Source organism: Microtus ochrogaster, chromosome 1, assembly GCF_000317375.1.
Source record: "Microtus ochrogaster isolate Prairie Vole_2 chromosome 1, MicOch1.0, whole genome shotgun sequence".
NCBI lineage: Eukaryota > Metazoa > Chordata > Mammalia > Rodentia > Cricetidae > Microtus > Microtus ochrogaster.
The window spans coordinates 63,965,779-63,986,080 of NC_022009.1; the positions used below are offsets into that span (position 1 = coordinate 63,965,779).

General features: G+C 43.2%; 2 protein-coding genes across 5 annotated transcripts in view; one reads left to right on the forward strand and one right to left on the reverse strand.

Moving 5' to 3' along the window:
• The window catches only part of Pik3ca (phosphatidylinositol-4,5-bisphosphate 3-kinase catalytic subunit alpha), a 76,998-nt gene extending 66,857 nt beyond the window's left edge, over nucleotides 1–10,141 (forward strand). For all 4 annotated transcript variants that reach the window (XM_013347470.2, XM_026782085.1, XM_005343762.2 and 1 more), the window contains 4 exons: nucleotides 4,012–4,182; nucleotides 5,715–5,832; nucleotides 5,933–6,084; nucleotides 6,790–10,141. In XM_013347470.2, the coding sequence (XP_013202924.1) occupies nucleotides 4,012–4,182; nucleotides 5,715–5,832; nucleotides 5,933–6,084; nucleotides 6,790–7,060 (712 nt within the window). In that variant the 3' untranslated portion in view covers nucleotides 7,061–10,141. The remainder of the gene's footprint in view (nucleotides 1–4,011; nucleotides 4,183–5,714; nucleotides 5,833–5,932; nucleotides 6,085–6,789) is intronic.
• Nucleotides 10,142–16,641: 6,500 nt separating this feature from the next.
• Nucleotides 16,642–20,302, reverse strand: part of Kcnmb3 (potassium calcium-activated channel subfamily M regulatory beta subunit 3) — a 16,190-nt gene continuing 12,529 nt past the window's right edge. Inside the window, exons 3-4 of the mRNA XM_005343801.1 lie at nucleotides 18,292–18,490; nucleotides 16,642–17,061 (exon numbers count right to left, since the gene is read on the reverse strand). Of these exons, the coding sequence (XP_005343858.1) occupies nucleotides 16,642–17,061; nucleotides 18,292–18,490 (619 nt within the window). The remainder of the gene's footprint in view (nucleotides 17,062–18,291; nucleotides 18,491–20,302) is intronic.

Here is a 20,302-nt window from a genome sequence, read left to right on the forward strand (position 1 = left end):
TGTAGACTAGGCTGGCCTCTAACTCACAGAGATGCACCTGTCTCTGTCTCTTGAGTACTGGGATTTAAGCTATGTGCCTCCACTGCCCAATAAAGTCTTAATGGTAGAAGTCTAGAAGCTTATATTTAAAATATTTGCAAAATCAAAAAAAAAGTGCAGTAGTGATTAAGAGGTGATCTTAATTGCCTTTTCATCTGTTTTCTTGCTTGGCCCCGTAGCTAATGAGACTCACCTAAGTGAAAAGAACTGTCTCATGAGTGCCCTAAGACTGCCCGTGCCTTGGAGTGGCACCAGCAGTAGAGCAGGCTTATTAAAGTTCAGACATGAAGCTGCATAGGTGGCCCAGTGGTGAATAAGCTTTGGCTGTTGGAGAGGAGCGGAGTTTGGTTGTGAGCACCCACATTGGGTGGCTTGCAGCTGCCTGTGACTCCAGCTCTAGGGAATCCAGTACCGTCTTTGACCACAGCCACCCACATTTTTGTGCATACGTACAAACACAAATAGAAATTTAAGAATATTGAAGTTCAGAAACAAGTTTCATCATAGAACTTTAGTAATTCTACCTTTTAATAAACGTTGTGGCAAAACTTAGGAAAACCGCTGAAGTTGTTATCAATTTCCAGTTCTATCCAGTGTTCTCTGATGGACACTTGTGTTCTCGTCCTCTAACATCGCAGGAATGTGTTACGCTCTCATAGTCACTGCTGCTAATAGCACTTCCTTCTCTGACTTGATTCTTGCAAATCCTTAAGTCACACAAGAGAAGCTGTCCACTCAGAAGTGCTTTTGTCTGGTGGACATCGTCTCTGTCACTGTTCTGTCACTGTGAAGAAACAGCATAACCAAGACAATTCCAAAAGGAAGCACCTGGGGGGGGGGGGTCTGTAACTTACAATTTTAGAGGGTTATTCAATTATCATCACAGCAGACAGGCAGAGTGCTGGAACAGTAGCTGAGAGCTTTACATCCTTACCTACCTCCCAGCCGGTAGAGAGACACTGAACTCTTGAAACCTCAAAGCCCACAACTACACATCCCCTCCAAGAAGGCCACACCTCTAATCCTTCCCAAGTTCACCTACTGGGGACCAAGCATGCAGATATATGAGCCTCTAGGGGTAGTTCTCCTTCCAAACACCAAGTCCACTCACTGTCCACATAGGCTTACATGTTATATCAGAATGCAAAATCCATTTAGTCCCATAGTCTCTTTGGTCTTTTACTATCTCAGTACTGTTCAAAAGTCCAAAGACTCTTCTGAGCAAAGCCAATCCCTAACTGTAACCCCGTAAAATCAAAGAGAAGATGACATGCTTTCAAATAGCACAGTGTATGCCCCGTCATTCTAGAAGGAAGGAAGGGAGCATAGTCAGGGAATACTGGACCAAAGCAAGGCTGAAGGCCAGCAGGGAGACTACAGATCTGCATCTCCGTGTCTGATGTCAAAACTCTCTTCAGATCTCCAGCTCCTTTCAACTCTGACTACAGAGGAGAAGCACTCCAGAGGCCTTGCATCTGTCAGTGCCATGGCTCCACCTTGACTGCAGGCATTGCTTATCTCTTTTTAATACTCAGTATGAGACAGAACTCCCTAAAATCGCTTCTTCCGCATCTCAAACACGGTTAGGTCACAGATGAGCATTTCTGGATGGAAGTTGTAAAACTAGCCACTTTTTCATGAAATACCATTTTTATTTTAAAACAAACTGATGACCAAGTATAGGTACATGCGTTTAAGCCCTGAAGTCAGAAGATTAAGGAGGGAAATCCACAGTTAAGGCCAACCTGACTACCTAACACGACCAGGACCATCATGGGCTACATAGCAAATCCCTGTTCCAAAAACACCAAAGCAGAAACATCTAATGGACAGGCATAACTCAGCTAGGCTCTTGGGTGAGTGTTTTCATTAAAAATGAACCCCCTCACATGTCTGTCATAGGAAAACTATGGCAGTATGTATTGCCAGTGATAAAGTTTGAATTTTAGAGGGAAAAAATAGAATTGTAGAAAACTTGTTTATGAGTATTCCCCAATTTAGACTTTTCTGAATGAGATTAGTGGTAGCATTAACAACTGTGACTGGGCGTGGTTCGCATGCCAGTAACCCCGTATTTGAGAGACTAAGGCAGGAGGATTGGCAAGAGTTCAGCTGACTTGACTTCACAGGGAAGAGTACCAGACTAGCCTGGGCTGCTCAGAAAGACCATAGCTCAAAAAACAAACCAAAAAAAAATCAATATATTTTATTATTTATTATGCCATTATAAAAAAAGAACCAACATTTAGAAAATCTATGAAACTTACAAGTCATGATATCTTCTAAATGACGCGTACAGGAACACATTATGTCCTTAATGTTAAAACACACATTCAGACACAAGTCAATTTAAATGTAAAAGCATGAAGTTTATTATTTATTAGTACAGCTTTATAGTTCACATTGCAAATTGAATATCTTATTAATTATAGAATAGTATAAAAAAAACCATCACTCTGTTCTTCCTTTTCCTGGCTGCCTGCCTGTATGTAGATCTTTCTTCATGTGCTTAATTAAAGCATCATGTATAAAACTTAAAGAGTGATGGCATATACCTGTTAACCATATATTCAGGAAGCTGAGGCAGGGGGATCTTGAATTTGAGGCCAGCCTAAACCACAAGGCAAGACCTTGTTTCAAAAAGATAACCAAACAACCATCAACATAAGAAAAACTGCTCGTGTCTATTACTTATAAAAATGTAAGTAACACCACTGGCATGGGGCTAGAGAGATGTTTAATAGCAGTTTCTAATCTTCATTGGGTTCCCAGCACCCACGTGGCAGCTCATAACTCTGTAACTCAAGTTGCAGGGGATTTGATGCCCTTTTCTGATCTCTGCATGTTCATGCATACGTGTGATGCATGTGAACTCACACTGGCACATACATAAAAATAATCAGTGGATGAATAAATCTTTATTTTTGAGACAGGGTTTGTCTGTTTGTTTGTCTGTTTGTTTGTGACGGGATTTCTCTTTGTAACAACCTTAGCTGTCCTGGAACTAACTCTTGTAGACCAAGCTGGCCTCGAACTCACAGAGATCCCCCTGCCTCTGCCTTCGACGTGCTGGGATTAAAGGCTTGTATCACCACCGCCCAGCACAAATAAAAATAGTTGGCCATCAAACCCAGACATAAAAACATTTTGAGAAAAAAAATTGTGACAGCCAGTTTTTTACTTTCGTTCATTCATTTGTTTTATGTGTACAAGTGTTCTGCCAGCATGTGTGTTGATGCACCACATGCATGCCTGGAAGGGTCTCCAGGAACTGGAGTTACAGATGGCTGTGAGCTATCATGTAGGTGCTGGGAACCAAACCTGAGTCTTCTGAAAGAGCAACCAGTACTCTTAACAGCTGGTCCATTATCTCTCCAGCCTCCCTCACTGCTTTTTTAGGATAAGTTGTTTTGTTCCATATGAAATGATCTGTTAATACACAATGATTTGGTTTTAGCTGAACTCATACATTTTTAGGAATAGGTTTGTCAATATAAAAAAGAAAATAAAGAGAAATAAGCTAAGACAATAAAGGTCATTCATGTTAAATTTACTAATTTAATATAGATATTTTTGGCCTACTAGAATATTTCAGTTTTATTGAACAAAGATGTCAGCAGCAGTAGACATGCTAACATGGAAGAGGAAAGTCACCTGAGGCCTCAGTCCTAAACAAAGACCAAGGACAGCTACAGAAATCTGAAAGTGAGAGACTGTCTTCCCAGGAGAGACCCCTCATTTGGTTATTTAGTACCAAATGGTCTGCCCTGAAAATATACATATATGTGACATTTTGTATATAGAGAACAGGTTATACTTAAGTATTTAGGAAGATTGTGTGCGTGCATGTGTGTATCAACAAAGAAATAAGCCAGGATTTAAGACAGAACAAGGGACTGTGCATGAAAGGATTAAAGAAAGGGAGAGAATTGGGGATTTAATTTCAATCAAAAACATTTGTCAATTTTCCAGAATGCTACCATACGGCTGTCTCTCCATTGGGGACTGTGTGGGGCTCATCGAAGTGGTGAGGAACTCTCACACCATCATGCAGATCCAGTGCAAAGGAGGCCTGAAGGGGGCGCTGCAGTTCAACAGTCACACTCTGCATCAGTGGCTCAAGGACAAGAACAAGGGCGAGATGTGAGTTTGCTCCTGAGTTTGTTACGTGCTAGTGGCTGGCTCAGTGGACTTCTTGGCTAAGGAGAAAACCACTGTGGTCAGGAAAAATGCACGTCCCTTTTGAAGTAGTGAAGGCTGTTGTGAAGGAGTGAGAGGGTTACTTATGATTTGATGGGTCCCCATCATTCACCTTGTATCTCACATCCTCTTACTCTTAATCATAAACAAAACGAACATTTGGTGGTGCAGCAGTTATGAGTGCATGTTCCTTTCCTGAAGGACTCAAGTTCAGCCCCCAGAACCCATAATGGGGTGCCTTAGACCACCTCCAGGGTGTCTGGTGGCCTGTTTTTGTCTCCAGGACACCATCACTTGGATCCACATGCCCATGCATGGATAGATACTTAAAAGTAGAATAGATCTTACTCAAAAAATAATATACATTCAAATTTTTACTTCTAATATGTTAAAAATGTTGTTTTAGAAAATAATTTTCAACACTATCAATAATGGCGCATGCCTTAATCCCAGCATTTAAGAGGCAGAAGCAGGTGGATCCTTAAGTAGCAGACCAGCCTAAACTACACAGAGAGGCAGAGGCAGAAGCAGGTGGATCCTTAAGTAGCAGACCAGCCTAAACTACACAGAGAGGCAGAGGCAGAAGCAGGTGGCTCTCTTGAATGTGAGGTCAGCCTAGACTACATAGTCAGTTCCAGGCTAGCCAGGGCTATATAGTGAGACCCTTAAAAAAAATTAATTTTCTCCTGCAGATTGTGGCTTATCCCAGCACCCAAGAGGCTAACCCAGGAAGATTGTTGTATGCTGTGAGTTCAAGGCCAGCCTGGGTGCAGTGTAAGACCCTATCTCAGAGTAACAGAAAAATTGGGGGCTGGAGAGGTGACTCAGTTGATGACCTACTTTTGCACACGCATAAAAACAAAAATTCAATCTCTAGCACCCTTATAAAGCTTTGTGATACGGGTCTTCAGCCTGGAGGCAGGCTTGAGGCAGGAAGCCAAGATAGCTCTGTCTTTAGGGGCTGCCTGGCAGTGAGTCCCGGTTCAGTGAGAGGCATTGTCTCAGAAACTAAGGTGGAGAGATGCTAAAGAGGAGGCTCAGAGGTTAAGGACTCTCGCTGCTCCTCCAGAGGACACACCCACATTGACATTGTGCTACTCATCTCCAGCTCCGGGGGTCCAACCCTCTTTTGACCCCCACAGATGTGGATCCAGTCACACAAACTTCACAGGAGTCAGAATCCGTAAATGAATAAGATGGCGAGGAACAAAAGGCACCAGTGTGGACCTCTGACCTTGACACATGCTCACACACCTACCACGGGCAGGGAATTATGATGCATGTTTCTTTTCTTCTGGTTAGAATTAAGCTTAGGTCAAGGAACATCTAAAAATTTTCTTGAAAACTTAAGAATCTCAAAACTTGTCAGGTTTTCAGACATTGTTTTCCCTTTAATATTAATGTGAAACTTCAGCCATGTTTCCCCAGCTACTCTGTTTCCACAACACCCATGTGGTGTTTATTTCTTTCTGTAGATACGACGCAGCCATTGACCTGTTCACAAGGTCATGTGCTGGGTACTGTGTGGCAACTTTCATCTTGGGAATTGGAGACCGGCACAATAGCAACATCATGGTGAAGGACGATGGACAGGTAGTAACTGTTAACGTGCTTTCGGGTTCTTTAAATGAATTGGCTCAAGGTCTTTTATATCTGCATATTAAGCTAAAATATAATTTCTTATTTCTGAAAGCTGTTTCATATAGATTTTGGGCACTTTTTGGATCACAAGAAGAAAAAATTTGGTTATAAACGGGAACGTGTGCCGTTTGTTTTGACTCAAGATTTCTTAATAGTGATTAGTAAAGGAGCCCAGGAGTACACAAAGACCAGAGAGTTTGAGAGGTGAGCTCAGACACTGTGGTGGGGAGGTGCCTGCAGCACAGCAGGTCTACACTCTGTGCTTCAGAGCAGTGGTTGTCAGCTGGAGAAGCCCAAGGCTCCAGCAGCTTTGGTTTTACTCATTTGTATGATATGGGGGAAGCGGGGAAAAGGGGGGTGAAAATGAAAACTGATTTCGTTCATCGAGCTAAGTGAGACCTACAAAGAAAGTAACCCTAAAACCTTAGGACACACTGAAATTATTGACTATTATTAAAGTAATTAGCTTTATCTTGTCAAAAACATGTAGTGTGGTTAGGACGTGGGTTTTGGTCCTAACTGGAGGAAAGCTGGCAAACTGTTAACTCTTATGCATGCTTATTCTTTTTCCTGCCACCTTGTGCTACATTGTTAGTCTGTCTTAGATTTCAAAAGATTTTTATAAGATTCTGTTCTGTGTATAAGTCAGTGCCCAAACCCTTGAGATTTACTTAAGTATAGACCAGTTCAGGCATTTGATAAATACTAAACTGCAGTGTTCCAAGCAGTATGTCAGGTGCTTGGCAGGCAATAAAGTACTTATGCCAAGAGTACACATTCTAGAATGGTGTGAGCCAGGGGAGCGGGGAGAGGAATAGTAGTTTTTAGACCTTCACCCAAGGCAAGTGTGCTAATTCTGTGAAGTCAGTACTAGTTCGTGCGCTGACCAAATGTTCTTCCCACTTGCAGGTTTCAGGAGATGTGTTATAAGGCTTACCTAGCAATTCGGCAGCATGCCAATCTCTTCATCAACCTTTTTTCAATGATGCTTGGCTCTGGAATGCCAGAACTGCAGTCTTTTGATGACATTGCGTATATTCGAAAGACTCTAGCCTTAGACAAAACTGAGCAAGAGGCTTTGGAGTATTTCACCAAACAAATGAATGACGCACATCACGGCGGCTGGACGACAAAAATGGATTGGATCTTCCACACCATCAAGCAGCATGCCTTGAACTGAGATGGGAGCTGGGAACTGCAAGCTGGCGCATTGTTTCTCCACTGCATGGCAGTGAGTGACAACAGGCAGATGGTGGCACGGGGATGGCACAGTCAGGAACAACATGCTCTATAATTGAAACACTGTACACACAAACAGGGTTCGATAGCACTAAACTAGTTCATCTCAGAATCCAGCTTTAGAATAACGAGCAATTTCATGTTATGCCTTAAGTCCAAAAAAAGGTAAACTTTGAAGATTGTTTGTATCTTTTTTTTAAAAAAACAAAACAAAACAAAAATCCCCAAAATACATATAAATGATGGAGACGAAAAGAGAATGCTGTTCCGTTTGTCTTGCCAGGGTTCTGTTTACAATGTGGACACAACCGAGGCAGTGACTGCTTTAGGTCTGAGTCAGCTGGAGTTTATATTAAGTAAATGAAATTGGAGAAGAATGGAAATGCTTATTTTCCCGTTGCTCTTCAGACTTACCGTTTGAAGTGGGGTTTGACTCCCGGCTTAATGACGAACAACACTTGGGGTGACGGGGCTCGCTTTTGCTCTGAACACACAGCCCTTTGATGGACTTGGTCTCTCCCCTGTGGTTTGGAAAGCAGTCACAAGTGACAACCTGCAGACAGCTGTGTTCTTGTTGGGTTTTGGTTTTTGTTGTTTTTTTCTGGACAGTATTTACAAGGATCTGACTTATTTCCTAGGGAAATTCTGGGCTGGCATCAAGTACAGCAATGATCTAGAGGAGGCCAGCAGGGCTCCTGTTTCTGACCTGTACAGTATTCACTTTGAGCTGATTGTTTCTCCTTTGCAATTGAACTGAGTACTTTTTTTCATGCATGTTTTCCAGAAAATAGAAGTGAGTATTAATGTTATTAAAAAGATTATTTTTTTTTATTAAAGACTATTTATATTATAGAAACTATCATTAATATATATTCTTTATTTACATAATCTGTCCCATAGTCATGCATTGTTTTGCACCCCAAATTTTTTATCTTTGGTAACAGCATGGTTAGCTTTTCTCTTGGTCTGTAGATGAGGCTCAGGCACTATTCCATTTATCCAGATCCCCCTGTATGACTCCCTAAGGAACGGGTTGAGCTGCACATGCTTTCCTTCCACTGCTGTCCGTTTTCACCCGATGCCCTCATTGTCCATCCATCTATAGTTGAGAATGGCACAACCCTCTGAAACCAGTTACTAGATGAATACAAAGTAGACTATCATCCTGACTCTTAAGCCCTCTACTGAGGACTGGTCATGAATGACTTTTATATTATGAGAGACTAGAAACCATGAATTTTTTTACCTTCGTAAGCTATGTATTCATATCTCAATGATAAAAGTAAGGACATTAACCCATTTTCCTCTCATGTCCCATTTCAAAGTGGTCAGGTCTCACTCCAGCTTCATTATTACATCCCGCACAGAGTGCATTATTGAGCATCTAAGATGTAGGGCTAATGTTAGTGGTCACTCTAGATTTCTACTCAGTGTTTGAATGATTCCTGTCCTAGAAAATAGCTTTAGCAGATGTTCAGATGCCACACCAAAAAAAGAAAAAAAGCGAAAAAAAAGAATAAATAAAAAGAAAAAAAAAGAAAAAATGTGCAATAATTTCCTGACAGTTCCTAGCTTAGGCGTGTTCCTGGAGAGCCTCTTTACGAAGAGTGCACACTGTACACTCTAGAACAACAGCATCCCTTTGAAGCGCTCGTCTGTGATGTCAGACACCTAGAGTAGAAGTTTTGAATAGTAAATGGGACTCTAATAAAAATACTCTTAATATCTGGCTATTTTAGAACCCTTAAAGGGCATAATTATTGAAGATTTAGGTACTTCACTAAAGCATGTATATATTATTGCCAACAAGAAAACCTGAAGATTAGGGGAACTTAGTTCTGTAAACTGTCTTGGAATAGTTAATCAGAATTTAAACTGTTTTAAGCAGAAAACCAGATAGATTCTTTTGCAGATATAGAAAACTTCCTAACTTATTTACTTGGCATTTAACACTTTGTGTTACTTAGATATGCAGTTGCTAGGTACTAACATCCCATTCTTTTCTATATCAGGGATTATTACAGTCAAACTCAGTGACATGGTACAAATCTACAGCTCTGATGGTGGAAACTGAAGAATTACAAAAAGAACTGTGTTTTCCTGAGTGCCAAAACAAAAACAAAAGCCGTGAGCCTCCTTGCACAAAATTGGTAGTTTTTGCCTTTTTTTCCTGCATTAGTTCAAGTAGTTACCACCTTCTAGAGTCTCTGCACAATTAAAACACAACCACATAGCTTATTATGCCATTGACAACCACATTAATTGTACTGATAGAAAATCTATGTTCTATAAAGGATATACGTAAAGAAAGAAAGGAGAATGGTTTGTATTAAAAAAGACAAAGGACTAAAATTCAAATCGAAACTGGGGTGATCAGAATCTGTTTTCAGCAAGCAATAATGTGCCACTCCCAGGTGCTTGAGAATCAGAAGGACCTGCGGAGCAATCACCTCTGTAAATGGCTATCCTTGTCATTGAATATTGTGTCAATCTTGACTTTGGCTCCATAATCTCACTAAGTCACTTGAGGATGTCTCGTCAGTAATTATTTCTGGAAGGAAAGAAAGCAAATCTAAAGAAACTACACTGTAGCAGAAGTAACTTGAGTCATGCTCTCACTTCTTACCATCGCAGCGATACGAGACCTTTAGTTGGAAGATTTTTAGACTGTTGTTAATTTGAAATCTGTTCATCTTACTGTGGAGTTTGATTTGTCTGTTTGTTTGCTTTCTGTTTGTTTTTAAAGATGTTTCTAATTAGAGTTTTTACAAGAAGAATGGAATCTGGTTGCTATTTTATCGTAGAACCTGAGACTTTGTGGTTCTTCGTGTCCTCTGTAAAACTTGGTGTCAGAGTCATCAGACTTGAGCTTGTCCCTTCTACTCTGCTTTATATTACTGCCCATCAGGAAATGGGAGCCTGGGGAATATATAATGAATTGTAAAATATTTTAATGTGTAACTTTTTCAACTGTGAAACTGACTATTGGTTTTTTTTTTTTTTTGATGAAAACAGCTGCTGATAAAGTATTTTGTGTAAAGTGTAGTTCTTATTAATCAGGAAATAATTACTTGGTTAGATGTATATGTCCCCTTGAACTTTATCTTAAACTGGTTGGTAATCATCATAGGTAGCGCACAGCCCATGTGTGTTCTGTGCCCATCAGGAGATGAATGGCATTACAGAAAAGATGAGGAGCCTATCTTGAGGGTACAGTGGAAACCTCACAGCACATGAACCTCGGGTCGTTCCTTAGCATACTTTTTCTCAATTTGTTTGATTTGTAGTTTGGTCACAAGTCCATGCCTGCCAGCTCTTAGGAGAAATGTAATTTCCAGCAATATGTTACACCTAGTATGTTAATCTTTTCTGAATATTAGAGTGTCCACTTATTTCTATGTCCCTGCAAACTGCAGACCTGGGCTGGACCCACACACTCAAGAATCCACCTTAAGAGTTATTCTGATGTCCATGACATCGCCAAAGCAGCAAGTTCAAAGGCGGTTTGTGGCATTGGGGGCTGTGCTGCTTCTGCTCCAGATGTTTGGGGAGGGGGATGATGGAGGGGTCTGAGCAGGGGAAGCTCAGAGGGGCTGGAAGTTATGGGGATGATTTGCACATACTAGAAACACGTCCAGCTCGGAATTTGAAAGGCTGATCTCAATCTTGACAGCATCTTTAATTATTGACTCTTGGTGGCAGAGCAGTACAGCGAGCTGTTGTAAACAGAAAAAAGCATTGCGGTGAGTAAGACTGTGAGCCGATCTGTGTCATGCCCTGGGCAGCCTTTAGCTCCAAAGGCTCATAAGGGGGGTGGTAGCTAAGTTGCCATTCTGTGCCTCAGGTCTTACAACACAGAGACTCTGTAGGGCTCTGCCATTTTTATATTTGCAAGTCAGACTTGGCATACCTTACAGCTCGGGAGTGCTAAAATTTTATGGCTCCAAAGCCATACAGTCAGGGCAGCCTGTGGTGCTAGTTCTTGAGTCTGGCATCCACAGCTTGGTTACTCTCTTACTGTTTTGTTAGCACAGGCTAACACATAGAAAAAGGTTCTAAAGTTCAGAAGGGCCTTGAGGTTATTAGGAGTCCCCCAGGCTGTAGTGGCACTCTTGAATGAGTTTGTGGAATCTTCATTTGGTGGAGGCTGTGCACCTCCGTCTTACTATGTAGTGCCTTTTCTTTTGCTTGGCTTTGGGTATGGTGGGTCTCCGCTGTGTGCTAGGTAGAGCGGTGGGAATGGGACTGGAAGGGGATGCTCTCTCAGGTATCAGGAAAAAAGTGTTTATTGGCTGGCAGAATTAAAATGAATCTCATAGTGTATTGTGGAGGCTGATTTTCACTGCTAACAATAGACTCCATTCTTCATGTTACTAAATACAAAAAGAAAAAACATTTTATAAGCCAAGTAGACTTTGTTTAGCCTCCTCTGATGTGTCACAGTAATAATTGTGTGCCAGAATGATGTGTATTTCTAGGTGTTGTTTTTTGTGGATCTAGTTTAGCAAGGAGGCAGACAGCCTGCAGTGTTTCCTCCTGAAGTATGGGAATGTGGCTCAGTTGTTGGAGGGCCTGACAAGTATGCATGGAGTCCTGGCCTTGAGTCTCAGCACTGTATAAAAGGGATGATGGCACTCGCCTGTAACCCCAGCACTAGGGAGGTCGAGGCAGGAAGATCACAAGTTCAAGGTCATCCTCAGCTGCATTAGTAAGAATCATCCTAGGATATTTGGTCTCTAAAACTTTTTGAGTATGAATTTTCAAATGTAGTTATTTCTGTTGGTTCATAAGAAAAAAAATAGTCAGGTTTTATGTATGTTCTTAAGAATGTCTGGGAAAAGTAGCTTTTATCTGATTTCTAGGAATGTTTTTGATTATGGAACCCAAAGGAATTTGTTGTGGTGATGGTAGTTTTTTAGGGTTTTGTCATTTGGTGGCACAAAGTCTTAACTGTCTAGCCCAGGCTGCCCTCAAACTTAAGATCCTCTAGTCTTAGCTCCACAGTGCTGAGGATACAGGTGACGCACCCCCTCTTCGCCCAGGCTCCATAGCACTGAGGATACAGGTGACGCACCCCCTCTTCGCCCAGGCTCCATAACACTAAGGATACAGGTGATATACACCCCCTCTCCCCCCAGGCTCCAAGAATCCAGGTTTCAAATGCAGTTGATGGTTTTGTTATCATTCAGTCTTTGGACTTAGCTTGGCTAAATAAAATCTAAAAGAATGCATTGCTTTCAAATATAACACTTTAATACCTTGGAATAAAAAAAGATGACTGCACACCGACTTGTGTGAGGAACTTGTCCCTCCCTTCTCAGCCAGGTGGTTTCTGGTTCATGGTTTGTTTTTTTTTAAAGATTTATTTATTACATATATAGTGTATGATTGCAGGCCAGAAGAGGGCACCAGATCTCATTACAGATGGTTGTGAGCCACCATGTGTTTGCTGGGAATTGAACTCAGGACCTCTGGAAGAGCAGCCAGTGCTCTTAACCTCTGAGCCATCTCTCCAGTCCCAGCCAGATGGTTTCTCTCCATTTTGTTCACTCAATGAGTTGAGGTTCTGTGTAAGAGGAACTAGTTAGAAACATTCTTTCTGGGCAGCACTTGGAAGGCAGAGGTAGGCAGATCTCTCTGAGTTTGAGGCCAGTCCGGTCTACAGTTCCAGGCCAGCCAGGGCTTACACAGAAAGAAGAGACGTTGTTAGTGTTCTTGTAACCCTTGCCTCAGAAGTACTCAGCACAACGAAGCTCCATTTGCTTCTCACTTAGAACTGCTGTTCTCAACCTCTGGGTCATGACCCCTTTGGAATCAGATGCCCCTTTCACAGGGGTTGCCTAAGACCACTAGAAAACACAGACGTGTGTTATGATTCATAGCAATAGAAAAATTACAGGATAAAGTATCAAAATTATTTTATGGTTGGGGGTTACCACAACATGAGGAACTATATAAAAGGGTCACAACACTAGGAAGGTTGAGAACCACTGGCTTAGAATATAGACAGCTGCACTTCACTAAACTGGAGACCTCTTCTGTCATACTGTTCCCAGCAAGGAGTTCAGCCTGTGACTGCACTGGCTGCACTAATCACCACTGTCAATGTCCGCTTGTCCCTAACTGCACAGTCTGTACCATCATGTTCATTAAAGAAGAAAGAAAACTTACCTCTTGTCCAAATGGTGCTTAGCATGTGGTGTAAGCCAAGAGCTGTGAGAATCCCTCTTGCTGTCTCTCTTCAGAGGCAAACTAGTGTTGCTATGAACGGAGTCGTTAGATTTGAGTTTGCTACGTAATTACTACGAATATTTGATTGAAAAACTGAGTCAAGCCAGGCATGGTGGCATTCCCAGCACTTGGAAGGAGAGGCAAGAGGATCCTCTGTGAGTTCAAGATCAGCCTGGTCTACAAAGCAGGTTCCAGGACAGTCAGGGCTGTTATACAGAGAAACCCTGTTTAGAAGAAAAAACTCAAATTTTTTTTTCTGCCCTGGCATTAAGTACTAGAAAAACTAATGTTGATCTCTCTAAAGCATCAAGGAGTATTACTACATCCCTTGGCTAGTATGCTAGCAGTCACAGTATCACCCAGTGATAGAGCATGTGTGCTGTAGTGCATAAGGCTTTAAGTTCAGTTCTCAGTAGTAAAAACAAGAAAAATTGAGACCTGAGTATTTGTGGTTCAAGCTGATATTTACATACATAGGAGTAGGTGTGAGTATGTGGAAATGGGTAGGAATGGACCGTTTTCTCAGGTCTGTTAGGAACTAGAGTCTGTACATGAAGTCAGTGTAGAAGCAAACTGTTTTGCCCTCTGCCCATTATAAACGGTGCCAAAGGTAAGCTGCCTTTGGTAACGACATGAGCATTGATGCTTCCTGCTTCCACAGTAAGCCTGCTGCTGCTTTAATTTACTGGACTGCTGAGTGGCTTGAGCTTCAAATTGACTCTTCTCCAGCTTCATGTCTGTCTTCCCGGGGATGATCCAGTAGTCACTGCTTGGGAAATCTCTGGGGAAACACACCTGACACTTCTATGTTGAGCATGGTAGGGAAAGCACAAAACTGTATATTGCTAATTTGGAAGTCAAGTTCACTAGGAAATGGATGAGATTTATCTTTAATTTGAGAAAACGACAATCTCCATTTACAGTTTTCTTGGACATGCATAGTTGTGTATTTCATTCTGGGGAGGTTTGGTATACAACATAGTTTTCCCAGCCTTTACACAGCAGATCAGTTAACCAAGGGACGAGGGCGGGGAAGCAGAGGGACACCTGTCAGAGCTTACCTGCTTGCCACTGCCACCAAGCGTGACCGAGTAGGCTGCTGCAGCTCAGCACAAGGGTTTCACAGCTACTCTCGTCTCCATTAATTCTTAGTTATCCGAAACTAAGCTTGCTATTTCACAAACCCCGTCTTTATGCCTGGAGATCATCAAAAGACACATTTCCCGAATCCCACCCCTGAGAAGCTATGGATGGAAGGAAAGCCCACACACAGCAGGGAGAAGGTGAGACACCAAGACTCATTGCCTATAGCTGTCACTCTGCTGGCTTAGCCACTTTGCTAACTGGTGACTTGAATTTACGAACACACTTTAAACTGGCTTAGAATCAGGTGTGACTTTGATTCCATCAACACCTCAAAAGTGGTTTCAAAAGTCTCAATTTGTTGTCTACAGTGAAGGGTGTTCATTTTTGTGTTTGGAACTGTAAAGATGTGTTGAGGTGCTTTGGAAAAACAGTGAGCTCCTCAGTTCATATGCTCATCTTAAGCTGGAAGGCCTTGCTGAAAGTCTTGTGACACTTATATAGTCACCTTGTTTAACTTTTTTTTTAACTTTTATGTATATGAGTCTTTTGCCTGCATCACACTTGTGTAGTGGCTGCAAAGGCCAGAAGAGGGTATTGGATATCCTGGATCTGACATTACAGATGGTTGTGAGCCATCTTGTGGGTGCTAGGAAGCAAGAGTTCTTTTTTTGTTGTTTGTTTCTGTTTTGTTTTTCTAGACAGGGATTCTCTGTGTAGTTATGACTGTCCTCGACCAAGCTGGCCTTTGGCTCTTGACCAAACTCAAGAGATTGACCTGCCTCTGCCTCCCAGCTGCTGGGATTAAAGGCGTACATCACCACCACCCAGCAGAAGCAAGCATTCTTAACTGCTGAGCCCCCCCCCCCACCGGCCGATTCTGTTAGAGCACTGACTGTCCAAGCAGGACCATTCCACAGCGTGCATTATTTGAGGTGGATGTTGGACTTGGGTACAGTTTACCTCACGTTTGTCATTTCTCCCGTTCCCACAGAGACTGAAAGGAACTTAGGGAAAGGATAATTAAAGGGAAATTCCACAAAGTAAAGAGAGCTGCTTCACGACAAGGTCAAGTACAAGCAAGTGTAAGCTGGGTTTCTAGGCATTCTTCTTGGAATGAAGAGTTAAGGAAGAAGGAACTGCTGTAAATGTGGCAGACTTGGGTTTTCGGACATTTTGGGAAGTTTTTAATCTACAGTAAATGAACTGCTGGCTATGAGTGTGTGTGTGTGTGTGTGTGTGTGTGTGTGTGTGTGTGTGTGCTGTCCACATGCTTGCATGCACATGTTGGTGTGTGGTGACCAGAGCAACTTCAGGTGGCTGTCCTCAGTTGCTGTCCACCTTGGTTTTTGAGGCAGAGTCTGTCATTGACCTGGAGCTCACAGATTTGCTATCTAGCTGTCACCTGTCTCTAGCTCCCCAGTGTTGGGGTTTCAGGTGTGGGTCATGAGGCCTGGCCTGTTTGGTCTTTGTTGTTTTGTCTGCTTGCTTGTTTTGTTTTGTATGTGTGAGAAATCAAACTCAGGTTCTCATTTTACCAACTGAGCCATCTCTCTAGCTCCCAGTACCTTTTTCTATGAGAAATGTTTTCACGTGAACTGCACATGCTGACACTTGAGTGCCCGACAGATAGACTCAGTAATGGCTTCTTACATGCCTTACATGCCAGCACATTCCACGGAAAACTGAGGTTACACAAAGAACTGCCTTGAATTCATTTTGCCTCTGAGAAGAAAAGTGCTTCCTGGGCTCGTGTGAAGACTTGAAAAAGAGAAACTGTTGAAGCTGTACATGTTTTCAGAATAGATAGAAAACAGTGAGCATCTGAAGACTGTCTCCCATGTGGAAAGCTGTGGGGTCCACCTTTGTCATTTACACACCAGGTTTGTACGCAGACATGGCTGGTTTTAGTGCTGGGGATCAAATCCAGGGCCTTGTGCGTGGTAGGCACATGTTCTATCTGGAAGCTACGGCCCCAGCTAGGTTTTTCTTAGACAAGATCTGTATATAGCTTGAAGAGAGGAGGCAGAAATCCTTATTAAATAAATAAATTAAAAAAAATAAAAAATTAAAAAAATAAAAAAAAATCAAGATGGGGAAAAAGAAAAAAGATCTGTATATAGCCCAAACTGACTTTGAACCTGATCCTTCTGCATCAGCCTCCCAAGTGCTGGGATCACAAGTTTGCTTGACCATACCCCGCACTGCTCAAGTCTTCAGCTGGAGCCTCCCCTGGTGGGAGAGCTGGGGCCGCCTCCTCAGCTCTCTCTTCCTCCCCTGGCTCTGTGCCACACTGCACAGCGAAGCCCTGCGCCTGCCCACGGAAGGTGCTCTGCCTCCTGCCTGAACTCTCAGCACCGCGCTGTACTGTTCACACTGAAGGGACAGATGCTGTGTCAGCCTCACCAAGCCAACAATCAGGGCCCCGCCCAGCAAAGTCAGTAAAGGCCAAAATAAGCAATGAAAAACAACCTTGTGGCCGGACTTCCTCAGGACAACTCCCATCTGGCCGTGGGGACTGTAGAAGCAAGTGAAAGTTCCATTTCTGTGATCGAAGAATTCCTTGATGTCCTGGGCACTGTTGAGCAGATCATTCCTGTCTCGGTGACACTTGGGCGTGTAAAAGCACTGGGAGGTTGGGGGAGGGAAAAAGCACTCTCAACAGCGGCCAGCAATGAGGGCTGCAGGCTGATGCTGTGCTGGGGGTCATGGTATAGAGCACAGTTGTCTCACATAGTGTGGAGAGAAGGGAGAGGTTGGCAGCAGGCACAGAATGAAATGACCATGTTTGTTAGCTATTGGGCTTCCATGTTGAGGACAGACACTACAGAAATGTGAGACAGAGCAAAGGTGCTGGCTGCCAAGCCTGACCCCCTCAGCTCTATCACCAGGATCACATGGTGGAAGGAGAGAACTCATGTCTGTGAGTTATCCTCTGACCTCTACAGACCATGGCATGCGTGTCCACACACACACACACACACACACACACACACACACACACACACCCTCTTTAGTGTGTGACTTTAGAAATGACTGTATCCAAAATAGAAAACCAGAAATCATTAGATTACGTGTTTAATCACCAGCCATACTAAGTTATAGCATGTCATCTAATAAAACCTTTATAGTTATATGTAACTATGAACTGTAAATCACATGAACCAGTGGAATTTTTCAAACTCTAAGTTCTTTAGATGTCTTAATAATTACCACAGGGTGTTAGTAGCTCATGCCTTTAATCCCAGGACTCAAGAGGTAGAGGCAGGTGAATCTGTGAGTTCAAGGCCAGCCTGATCTACAGAGTGAATTCCAGGACAGCCAGAGTTACCCAAAGAATTCCTGTCTTTTCACCCCTCCACCCCCCCCAAAAGAATTACCAGCTTGGCTGAAGGAAGACTTGAGTTCATTCATTCTAACCAGGTATAGAGTGGGGAGACACTGCCTGCTTAGGACTTCACACTGAACCAGGAAGCTGGAATGTACCTCTCCTGTCCATGCACTGCATTTCCCCAGGACTGCTGCAGCTTCCTCTATCCTGATGAAATACTGTGAACATTCGAAAGGGGCTGGGGCTTTGCTCAGTTGGTGGAGCCCTTGCCTCGCATACAACTACTGGCTCAATCCTCAGCCACTTCTAGCAAGACTTGATAATCTCAGTACTCGGGAGGTAGAGCTAGATGATTCCAAAGATCAATGTCATTCTTGGCTATATAGCAAAAGTTTGGGAACATGCCCTCCAAAGAAGACAATGTTCACTAGAAGGAAACTGGCTTTCCACGGATGGCTTGTGCCCCACCCTGGACAGCACTATGGAAGGGCAGCAGAGAGAACTCTGAGTTGTCAAATCCATGTTACCTTGGGGTTGCTTCTGACGGCCTCATCGTCATAGTGGAGAAGCACTTTCTGGCCTGAGTGGGTGAGATTTACGAACACCTGCAGACAGGGATACCCACCCTGGTCCTGGCAGCTGCCCTCACAGGTGAATGTGAAGTCCAGCCAATCCTCTGCAATGCGCGTGTGGATGGTGGTGCAGTTTGATTCCTCTCTGTTGGAGCTGTGAAATGGAGAGTGTCCTTCTAAGTAGGGGTGTGAGGATTTTAGAGCAGCTGCTGGAAAGTCGAGTTGTGCCTTCTAAGACACAGCTGAGGTGATGGGCCGTCCCATACACCAACACAAACATCACATCTTGACCAAGGAATGAATGGCAAAGAGCCAGGTGTCCAGCAGCCCTAACACAATCCTGTCAAGCTTCAGACTCACCCGAAGGAGTTCACTTGTTAGCATCAAGACTGCCCCATGGATTCCAGGGATTCTCTCCCAGAGATTCTAGCTCAGGAGGTCTGAGCTAAAGCCTGGGAACCGCTATACTAATATTTAAGATGCAAGTATTAGCCAGGCAGTGGTAGCACACGTTTTTAATCCCAGCATCTGGAGAGGCAGAAGCAAGCAGATCTCTGTCAGTTCAAGGCCAGCCTGGTCCACAGAGTGAGTTCCAGGATAGCCAGGGCTGCACAGTGAAACCCAGTCTCATCTACCACCCCCCCCAAAATGCAAGTATTAGGAGAAATTAAGTAAATACCATTGCTCTAGATAGCCACCAAGAGTCGATCTCCCCTGGGAGACAAGGCTGATTTTATGTCAGTAAACTCCTTAAGGTACCAAGCTACATCCTGCTCATCTTTATGCTCTAGGGAGTGTGGGCAGATGGTTCATGCTACAAGCTCCATCACATTGGCCTTCGTTATATTTTCTTGGAAAACGCTACTGTGATCTTGCCCTGTGTCATGTACAGATAATCTCTTGGGTATTGTACTAGTTACTTCTATGTTGCTGTGATTAAACCCCATGACCAAAGGCAACTCAAGGAACCAGGTGGTATTAGTACACACCTTTAATCCCAGCTCTCTGGAGGCAGAGGCAGGCAAATCTCTGTGAGTTCGAGACCAGTGTGGTATACAAGAGCTAGTTCCAGGATAGGCTCCAAAGCTACAGAGAAACTGTCTCGAAAAACAACAACAGCAAAAGGCAACTCAAAGAAGATAAGAGTTTTTTTGGATTATGCTTCCACAGGGCAGAGTCTATATCATAACAGATGCAGCGGGGGGGCGGACTTGGCAGCATTGGGTATGAGAAGTTGTCTTGACTGTGATTGATGTTGGAGAACCCAGTCCACTATGGGTAGCACCATCCCTAGGCAGATCGGTTTGGACTCTATAGGTAAATTAACGGAGCATGAACAAGTGAGCCAGAGAGCAAGCCAGCAAGCAGCATTCTCTTCATGGTTCCTGTCCCCAGATTCCTGTTTCCGGTTTCTGTCCTGACTTCCCTCAGTACTAGACTCTGACCTGAAAGTATAATCCAAATAAACTCTTTCCTCCCCTGAGTTGCTTTGGGTCATGATGTTTATCACAGCGACAGAAAGAAAACTAGAGCATTATGGACACCTAGAAGACAAGGCTCTAGGCATGTCTGTAAGGAAGTTTCTAGAAGACCCACACTAACTGAGATTACATCCCATGGGCCAGGGTCCTGGACTGAATAAAGAGAGAGACAAACTAACTCACCCTCCTATTGTCTGTACCATCCCACCATGTTGGCTTGTGCCCTCAAAGTGGGAGGCAAAATAGACACTTTCTTGAGTTGCTTCCCATTAGGTGTTTGGTCACAACATGAGAAACATGACTAATAGAGAATCTGTGGACTCTGCTCCCATGAGCCCCTCCTACACACAGCAAAGTGGGCGGGTCCCTTTACTCCCACTGCTTTTAAAAAATGTCCCTGTCTAGAGTCAGTGCTTCCTACCACACTCTCAATATCAGTCACAAACAACAGTTTTCCTCCAAAGCAAATGTGCCAGCATGGAGAC